Source organism: Oryzias melastigma, linkage group LG22 (genome assembly GCF_002922805.2).
Source record: "Oryzias melastigma strain HK-1 linkage group LG22, ASM292280v2, whole genome shotgun sequence".
In the NCBI taxonomy this organism is placed as follows: domain Eukaryota; kingdom Metazoa; phylum Chordata; class Actinopteri; order Beloniformes; family Adrianichthyidae; genus Oryzias; species Oryzias melastigma.
In genome coordinates, this window is record NC_050533.1 from 24343958 (window position 1) to 24354066 (window position 10109).

The window sequence follows — 10109 nt, forward strand, 5'->3', positions numbered from 1 at the left end:
TATATATATATATATATATATATATATATATATATATATATATATATATATATATATATATACACACACACACACACACACACACACATATGTATATACATATGCATATACATATGTATGTGTTACCTTAAAAAAGTTTAAATCTTAAAAGTTGGTATTTTTATACACTTTCTGTCCAAATATATCCTAATTTACCTGGTCTAACAGTCCTTTTTTCTACATTGTAATAATCTTAAAGTAAGACTCGATTTACACAGTTAAGATACTTTTTTCCAAAAAAAAAAAAAAACAGAGTAAAATAAGACTTACCTTAGTCAACTAGTCCATATCCCAAAACAACTGTTCAGAAATAAAACTTCTGCTTTAGAATATATTGTTAACTTTAAAGAAAACTTATTTAGTTAGATTTTCCTCAAATGAGATGTTTTCAAGATTGCATGACTCAAGTAATTTAAGCTTCATTATATTAAACAAGTCATTACATCTCACAGAAGAGTTCCTGTAAGTTAGTATATGTAGGGGATAATGCCCGCCGAAAGGTGCATTATGAGACGATGCGAAGACCTCCGCCTCGTCTCATAATGCATCTTTCATCAGGCATTATCCCTTTATTATGAAATATTTAATCTTGAAACTGGACAAAAAATCTTGTTGAGATTTAGTGTTTTTTTAAAATGAGATTAAACAGGAAAGTGAACAGTAATGACTCCCGTGTTAACAATAAAATGAAAGCAGCTGTTTTGAAATCCCAACCACTCTAACAGTGAGTTTGTCATTCATAGGCAACATGAGGGGAGGAAGCACGCCCCCCCACAGCAACACTTCCTCCAGCGGGTGCTCCGCGCCGCCTTCCACCTCCACCTGCTCTTCTTTGTGCTCCTGGTTCTGATCTGCCTGGTGCCACCGTCTGAAGACGACTACAGCTGTAAGCTGTCCAACAATTTCGCCCGATCCTTCCAGCCCATGCTGCACTACACCAACGGGCCCCCGCCCACCTGAACATGGCCGCCACCTTTTTTTCCTTCTAAACAGGAACTTGCATGAGAGACGGGCTCTGTCTCAACCTATCTTTGTATTTAAAAATATTTATTTATCTGCCACCAGAAGAAGCCATATGAGCAGTTTGTTGTAAAGTTTTTGACCTTTTCATGGAGTTTTCATACAGCAGTGAGATATTTTGATATTTATATTTGTGTAGATGAAAAACTCTTGAAACCAAAGAACCACAAATTCTCAGAAATTAGGTTGTGTTCTGTTTTTAGTTTATCTGTTTGGACTCACAATCCAAGCTGCACAGAAACAACAGAAAAGTTTGTGAAGTTTCCTTTATTTTGTTTGATCTTTGTCCGTTTTGACTGATATTAAACGTGTTGTTGATGTGACATCTGTTTACTGTTTTCACTGCAGAGAAAGATGATGCTAGACTGTTGACAGGGTTATCAAGCTGTACAATATCAGGACTGTGTGGAGCACAAACAACATGAGATGTGTCTGAATCCAACAACCTTACAGCCACAGACGGCAAAGAGGAAGAAACATGTTTGAACACAGACAGCTTAGAAAATCTGGCACAACGGCTGAATTTACACTGAAGCACACGGGGGCTCTCTGGTATAAGGAGGATCATCCAACAAAAATATCATTTTCTGTGTTAGTTTAGTGCAATTTTCTAAATTGCTGTGTTTTTGTTGTGTGAATTATGTGAAACATTTTGACAAAAGGGATTTCTGCTCACAAGACTGAAGGCTTTAAAGATCAACCAGCAAAAACAATAAGCTGCTCTAATTTACAAAAAGAAAAATCCTAATTCTGTGTTTATGAAAATTGATATTTTTTAAACAATTCTTAAAATAATTGATGCAAATTTCTCAGGCCCGGCCAAATGAAACTAAAGACTGTTTTAAAGCATTTCTGCAACCATTTTTAGAATATTTGGCTCATGCTGTAATATTTTTTCTGATCTAAGAGTCCTATAAATTAACGATTTTTGTTCTCACAAAAAAAAAAAAAAACATTTCAGAGACTCAGAACATCCAAGTACAGTCTATTTAACAATTAAATACAATAAACATAAAAAATGATTCAAAGAAATGTGTGTCAAAATGAGTTGAGATTGTAAAACTCTTTGTTCCAGTTTGTCATGTAGATAAAAGTACAAAAACTGCACATGAACGTCAGGTTTAATATTTTATGTCTTGATTTGTTGCATTATGATCGAACTATGACGCTTTAACACATGTCAAAGTCACGGCCCGAGGGCCGGATCCGGCCCTCCTGATCCTTTTATTTTATTGTTATTAATGGCCTAAATATATTTTTATGGAGAGTAAAATATTGAAAGTTAATTAAGGTTTAAGTTGATGTATTCATAGTTGTTAAAAAGTTACAGTTTTAAAGTTCTAAGGTTGCAGTTTTAGTGAGTTCAATAAATGTTTATCCTGTTCGGCCCGTGACCTAAGGGTTTGACCCCCAGCTTTAACTGAACGGCTGAGGCAAAAACAGAAGGTTGTTGAGCTTCAAAGACTTTCAGCAAACCTCATGACACAAAAAAGCGAAGTTTATTTACAGGAACCTTCGGTAAAAAAATCTTTTAAACAAATCTTAACCATATTTTACTTGTTAGAAGTGTTGGAAGAAAGTGTACAAAAATATTGTATCACAGTAACATTACTTTTTGCTGTAACAAAGTATTTTAAGATTTTTAGTCATATTTTATCCTAAACATGTTCAGTAACTAATACAAAAGAGGAGTCACACTAATATTTCAAAGCAGCAATCTAAGTATAAATGTAAAAATGCCACAAACATTATCTTTTTCTGTCACTTAGAGCTTTTTAGGATTTGTTTCAACTCAAATTAATGAAATCTCAAACACTTATTTTTAAATAATTTAAATAGATAGATAACTTTATTAATCCTTTTGGGACGTGCCAGCAGGGAAATTATAAAATGCTTTAAGTCTTCTTTGTTTAAGAAGCCATTAGCTATCTGTCCTGTTGTTGTTATTTTAACTTGTATTTTATTTCCCTGTTATACTCAGGCACTTTATTAGGTTCTCTTTACCAGTCCTGGGTTTGACCCCTTTTGGCTTCAGAAGTGCCTGAGTTCATTATTTTTCTGACCACTCTGTGTAAACTCTGAAGATGGTTGTGGGTGAAAATCCCAGTAGATCAAAGTTTCTGGAATCCTCAGACCAGCCCATCTGACACCAACAACCATCCAGTCACTTCAATCTCCTTTCTTCCTCATTCTGATGCTCAGTTTGAACTGCAGCAGATTGTATCAACCATTTCTATTTATCTAAATGCATGCAATGTGATTGGCTCATTAGAAATTCGTGCCTAATAAAGTGGCCAGTGGGTGTATATTTATATAAAACCTTTACAGTCACATTTTACATATTACCATTCCTAGAATGCACTTGTTATTTTTTATTATGTTCTGTTACAGAGAAAGAATCCTAAAAGCAACAGGACTCATGAAATGCATTACATTTCTGATAGTATTATTGTAACGTAAGAGATTATTTTTAAACAAGAAATAATCTATAAAGTATACCAGACTGGAAATGAATAATACTGCTCGTAAGGATGTTAGACTTTAAAACTGTTTTGAAGGTTAAAAACACATTTCTGGAAACCATCTGAAACTTTGAATTTTTCAAAATATTCCTAAAAGAATTGAACATAGTTAACTTTGAATAAAGTCTGAATTCAAATGCTATATCCTCTAACGCACATGTGTCAAAGTCAAGGCCCAGGGGCCGGATGCGGCCCTCCAGATCATTTTATTTTATTCTTATTAATGGGCCGATGTTATCTTGCATTCATTCATAACTTGTATAATTTTGACAAAATATATTTTTATGGAGAGTAAAATATTGAAAGTTATTTAAGATTTAAGTTGATTTATTCTGGAATAATATTCCTGACGCTTTATTATTCAGAATTATGTTAAAAAGTTATGGTTTTAACGTTTTCAAAATTGTCATTCTGATAGCTTTTTGGACTATTTTGGCATTTATCAAGATATTTTAGGCTATTTTGGAGTTTAGCTAATATTTAATACATGCTAGCTTTTTTTGGCTAATTTAGTTTTTTTTTTTCATTTTTTTAGGCTATTCTGAAGTTTAGCTATTTTTTTAGCTACATGCTAGCTGTTTTGACTAACCTAAGTTTTTTTTCTTAATTTTTTTTTTAGTTTTTTACAGGCTAATTGGTACTTAGCTAATATTTTAGCTGGCTATCAGCTTCAGCATTCTCACTTATCAATTTCAGCATCTTCAGCGTCCAAATTCAGTTTACTGCATTCACACTAGCATTATCACAGGTAATGCTATACATATAGTTCATAATTATGTTGAAAAGTTACGCATTTAAAGCATTAAAAATTTAGTTTTAGAGTGTTTAATAAATAATTATCCAGACGCTCGCGACTTAAGGTGTGTTTTTGGATTTTGGCCCCCTGTGTGATTGAGTTTGACACCCCTGATCTAAAGTGAAACTGTTTTTTCATTCACCTGTCCTGTGGGGACATTAGACTAGAGGTTTGGCCTGAAAACAGCAGCAGATTTAAGAGCTGCCAGCTTACAGCTCTTAACACCTCTGACAGCTCTGGACTTGGCAGGCGGCGTTACCCGCTATGTTTAGCTAAGATTCAATGTGTGGTTAGGAACTGGCCCACAGAACCTCTGGCTGTTGTTCTGGAAATAGTTGGTGCCTTCAGAGAGGCTGGTGACTTTTATTTAGGCCTTCTCAAACATGGTTCTCAGGATTTTCTAACCTGCTTGTTTTCTAACCTAATGCTTTCACATAGCCTGATCAAATGCTTCCTGATAAATACATCAAGCACAATAGCAAGTGCTGGGCAGGGAAAGCTGGAAGGTTGAACGGTCCAGGATTAGGCTTCAGATTGATGGATAAATCAAGAGGTTTGAATTGTTTGGTTGAAGGAGTGGTGAATTTTGAGAAGATTGCATCAGAGTTTTGAAAATGTTAGTTTGTGTAGAGATGCTCAGACTGATGAGAACAAAAGTTAAAAATTATAAGGACTGCATTGGTCAAGTAGGTTCACGAGATCGTGGATCACTGGAACTTGTGTGTCGTTGGTCTAACTTTAAATTACTATGTAAGAGTCCTTACATATTTCAGGCACATTTGCTTTGTTTCTTTTTGATAGTTTGTTTTTAGAGAAGCTAACCACTGCGCCCCGTCGTCTGATGTGTAACTTCAGTCGTAGTGAATCCCAGAAGAACAGTCGCTTTGGTGAAAGGCCACATTACCGTTCTACTCACATCCACAGTATAAAAACATTTCTGGAACAAGCACCGATTAAAACACAACAACAGAAGAAGAGAGCGTTACACCACACTGTGAACGGAGAGCTGTACAGACACACACGGAATCCATGTCGTCTACATGCAAAGGAGATGGCTTGTTCTGACTGATTCACCACGGTGCAAAAAGAGATACTAACACTGTAAATCCAGAGGAGGCCGAGGTTCAGAGATGCTCTCGTGAACACCTACTGCAGTGCACATTCACAAAAAAATACCTATGCACACAAAATGTACAGCCATTAAAAATGTGTGTGTTTACAAAGACTGGAAAAGGAGGAAAAAGAACTTCACTTCACAACAGCACTTGGTGTTTTTATCCTTTTTTGCCTTTTTTTGGGTTGGAAAGCTTTTTGGTTCAGTCTTTCAGTCCTGTCACCCCTGTAAGGTTGTTCCCATGACAACTCGATCGGGAATAATGAAACTAGCAGACTCCCCCGGTGAACTGGAACCCCCGGCTCCCAGGGACCACTGATCTGGGGAGATGTAGCTGAAAGAGGAGAAACAGAAGCATTTTTAATTCGCTGTAACATGAAAGAGTTTCAGCCTTTTCTTTCAGGTTCTCCTCTGTACACCTGCAGCCTTCTCTTGTCTCTACGTCATTTTATTTCTTTATTTTATTGTACTCCGCAGCAGTCCTGGACTACAAACCAAAATCATTGTTATGTCTAAAGAGTCACATTAAAGGTGGGAGAACAGGCCGTCCAAATGAAAAATAAAACTAAATTTCCATAATATTCACTCTATTTTGTAATCAGATGTTTTCAATCGAACTGATCAGAAATGGTAAATAACACTGCCGCAATCTTCACAATTCTTCCTTCTTGAGAGTCAATACTGAACAAAATTTGCACACACTTTGTGCAAAAACATGTGAAAATAAATATAAAAAGGAAAAAAAAAAAGAAAAACGATGGCATCATCACAGCAGGAAAAAAATGTTTGGGCCTAAAATCTCTTAAGTTCTCACCGAACGCAATTCGCGCGACAAATTCGCTGTTTGTTGCCGGTCAAAAAATGTGTTTCTAAGCTTGACGCCATGTGGGAGGAGCTACCAGCTAATGTTTTTAGGATGATATAAGGAAGGTTGTCTGTGGATATCTTACTGGCACCTGGTTTACGCAGAGTCCCTCTCTAAACTGTCTACAAACACAAGTCACACAAAGCTCAAATGAAGCAGAAATATTCTAGAAAGGTGCGATCCATTAAAACTCTGCAAACTGGAACTGGAACTCACTCATCTATTTCAGACTCCACCAAACTGTGTGATGGAGGCATGGAGCGGCAGGGCGGGGCTTGCTGCTGCCTGTCCAGGATCTGGCCTTCGTCTGCCCCTTGTGGAGGCGCGGGGGGGGCTTCATCTGCCAGGCTGGGGGCAAAAGTCTGGTCGGAGCCCGGCGGAGGAGGGGGGTACTGCTGCTGGTCAGAGAAGGAGTCAGAGCTGGGGGAGGATGAGGCGGTTTGACTGCAGCTGCTGGGCGTGTTGGCGTCCAGCATCTCCAGGAGGAGGTCGTACACCAGCACCACGTTCTTCCTCTTCATGGTGGACAGGTGGTCCATGCCTTTGTTACTGTGAGGAAAGGAAAAGCAGAGGATTGACATGAGGTCTGGGAAACGTTTGTTTTTCTAGGTGTAGGGCTTCATCAAAAGGCATCACTTGAAATCAGACTAAGTGACAGCAGCTGCTGAGTTTTCTTCTTTAATTCAGTAAATTTATCTTAGAACGGTCACAGAAAGTTTGTTTTAAACTTTTAGCATCATGGCTTCAGAACGCTGCGACTGATTCCAGTGTAAAGACATTCAACACACAGAGAAACAACACAAACAGGGACAAATAAACACAGATCATCTCTGCATTCTAATAAATGAGGCTGAATAATGCAAATTCAAAATCTGAAAAGCATTCGTTATGGTGCATTCACACCGAGCGTGGCACACCAAATTCACGTATTTGATGCCTATCAAATTCACTGCTCTACGCCTGCCGTGGAGCAACCGCCAAAGAACTTCATTTGTTGACCACATCAGTGGAAAACATGGATGATGTTGAGCGAGTAACTTGGCTCTGTATGTTTTGGAGAGCTCTATAGAGCCAAACACGGCGCTGGGTCTAGGTTCAGCAGATCCTCCAGAGACGCTCGAGATACGGGGAATTCCACCATTTACAGCAGGAGCTGCGCCTGGATGAGGAGCGTTTTAAACCGCACTTCCGTCTCTCTGAGGCCCAGTTTGAAGACTTTCTGTCCCGCGTTATCGCGAGAGGGAAAAATAGAAAGAAACTGGAAGATCTTTTTATTTCTGTCTCCCATTGAGCTACCAGCACACAGCAGTCGGCTCTCCAGCAGGCTAGCATAACACCCCCCCACTACCCTAGCCAGTGCTACGGCGTATGCTAGCCAAGCGGGACCCTGGGAGGTGAGGCACGCTTGATCGACAAGACTTATGGAGGCGGAGCTTGCTGAGTTGTTCACTGGGCGGCTGGCTAGCGTAGGGGGCGGATCGCTCCGGCAGACTGGTGACCTGTCCAGGGTGTATCCCGCCTTCGCCCAACAGTAGTCGGGAATGTCTCCGGTAATCCCGCGGGTTAAGAAAATGGATGCAAGTACAGGACGAAATCCGCACATCGCGCCGCCATATTGAATTTGGGTTTCTACCCTTTGATCTAGTCACTTAAAAAGTCACATGCTCAAAGCTGAGTCTCTGATTGGTTGACGCGCTCATGCGCCTTACCACGACCAAATCGTGACGAGCTCTGACTCAACTCAACGCCTCTGCCGCGTTCAGCGTAAATGCACCGTCACAGTAACAGAACCTCTTCAAGGAACTCTTCCAGAAAAAAAATATTTTTTACGGTTTGAGAGAAAATCCCATTTTTCTTCTGGGATCAGGGAAGTGATTCTCTCCAGTGTTTTGACAGGTTCCTGCAAAAACTTTTCAAACTATTTCTCTGATTAAAAATGTGGATACATTGTTTCTTCTTTTTTTTTTAAATAAATCTGCAACTGAGGCTTACACAAAAATGAAGCTCACACCAAAGAAAAAGCCAGGAATGGAGCCGGCTGCTGACTGCATGCTTTCTCCATCGTGCTACTGTTCTGCTGCTTCCTGTCAGCCTGAACGCACCTCACATGGCGGATGTGGGAGAGCAGCATGGTGAGGTGGCCAAGCCGCAGAGTCTGCTGTTGGGTGGACAGGCCGAGTTTGGAGATGGCCCAGACCAGCGCGTCGATCACAGAGTCCAGAAGGCGAAGCAGCTTGTTCCTGCTCTCCAGCTCCTCTGCCGTCTGAGGGGATCTGGTGCACAGATCTGCAGCACAGCAGCAAACATGAGACATTGATGCTTCTAACCAGAAGCTGCAATAAATGGTTGTGTATTTAGGTCACTGCGGGATCCACAAAGTAAAAATGTTGCAAAGTATCTTAATTAAAGTTTCATATAAGGCTTCTTTGCACAGTCCAAACTTAACGTAGGTCAGGGGTGTCAAACTCAATCACACCTTGGGCCCAACCTTCTTCCCCTTAGGTCACAGGCTCAACAGGATAAACATTTATTGAACACTGTAAAACTAATTTTTTTAAAATTTACAACTGTAATTTTTTAACATAATTATGAACTAGATATATAGCATTACCTGTTATAATGTTAGTGTGAATGCTGTAAGCTGAATTTGGCCGCTGAAGATGCTGAAATTGATAGCTAAAAACACTGAAGCTGATAGCCAGCTAAAATATTAGCGAAATGCATAACTAGCCTAAAAAACTGAAAAATAAAAATAAAACCTAGGTTAGCCAAACAGCTAGCACAGGGGTCTCAAACCCAATCTACCTGGGGGCCGCTGGAGGCAGAGTCTGGGTGAGGCTGGGCCGCATCAGGATTTCCACAAGAAAAGCGCTGATAAAACATTCCAATGTTCTCAAATATCTTTATTTTTAACACAAAATAATGAATTAAAGAAATACATAGACTTTTTTTTTTTTTTAAATCAATCATTATTAAATAAATAAGAAAGTTGTAGGGGGGGCGTGAAAGAATAAGTTCTTCATGGGGGGGGCGTGAGAGAAAATAATTGAGAAACTGGATTAGAGAAAACTATTTTTATTCATTTTCAAATGTCTGTATTAACAGCTCCTCCTTCATTTCTGAGCTGAGAGCAGCGCACTCACTGAGATTCTGCTCGTGCACGCCCATCACTCACGCACACGGCAGCAGTCAGTCTCTCGTACCAGGACATTTTCTGCTCGTGGAGGAGGAAAAAGCGATCGCGAGGGTCTGAATTGTCCGCGCGGAATGTTTGATGCCTGCGCGGAGATGTCTTATTTCAGCCTGGAGTTTTGATATAAATAAAACACCATTTGTGTCTTCCATTCATTGTGAAACTAAGTGAGACATCCACAGACGGAGCTGGTAGGTCCTCCCACACCCGGCGCAGCGTCAGAAAAACGCTTTTTGACAAGAAGCAAGCTGTGAATTTGCCACACAGCGAATAAGGGACGGGGCACGCAAATCGTGCTCGGTGTGAAAGCACTTCCAGTGGCTTCAAGGCACTGGACAACCCGCCGATGTCCCACCCTCCAGAGCTATATAGCAAAACGTAATTGGCTTGTTCAGCTCTGCACACAATAACTGTCATTCATTTCAGTCTTGCGGGCCGCACTAACATTAATCTTCCATATGAAGATGGGGGCGCAAATTATCATCCCGGGGGCTACAGATGGCCCGTGGGCTGCGAGTTTGAGACCCCTGAGCTAGCATGTAGCTGAAAGAATAGCTAGA

The 10109-nt window shown here is 39.8% G+C and overlaps 2 protein-coding genes across 6 annotated transcripts in view; one reads left to right on the plus strand and one right to left on the minus strand.

Annotated features, from left to right (window-relative positions):
• The window catches only part of syne2b (spectrin repeat containing, nuclear envelope 2b), a 183159-nt gene extending 181775 nt beyond the window's left edge, over positions 1 to 1384 (plus strand). For both annotated transcript variants that reach the window (XM_024267764.2, XM_024266355.2), the window contains one exon: positions 783 to 1384. In XM_024267764.2, the coding sequence (XP_024123532.2) occupies positions 783 to 999 (217 nt within the window). In that variant the 3' untranslated portion in view covers positions 1000 to 1384. The remainder of the gene's footprint in view (positions 1 to 782) is intronic.
• A 3881-nt stretch (positions 1385 to 5265) lies between these two features.
• LOC112142788 (estrogen receptor beta) overlaps positions 5266 to 10109 on the minus strand; it is a 60838-nt gene continuing 55994 nt past the window's right edge. For all 4 annotated transcript variants that reach the window (XM_024266371.2, XM_024266365.2, XM_024266378.2 and 1 more), the window contains exons 8-10: positions 8459 to 8642; positions 6573 to 6905; positions 5266 to 5825 (exon numbers count right to left, since the gene is read on the minus strand). In XM_024266371.2, the coding sequence (XP_024122139.1) occupies positions 5711 to 5825; positions 6573 to 6905; positions 8459 to 8642 (632 nt within the window). In that variant the 3' untranslated portion in view covers positions 5266 to 5710. The remainder of the gene's footprint in view (positions 5826 to 6572; positions 6906 to 8458; positions 8643 to 10109) is intronic.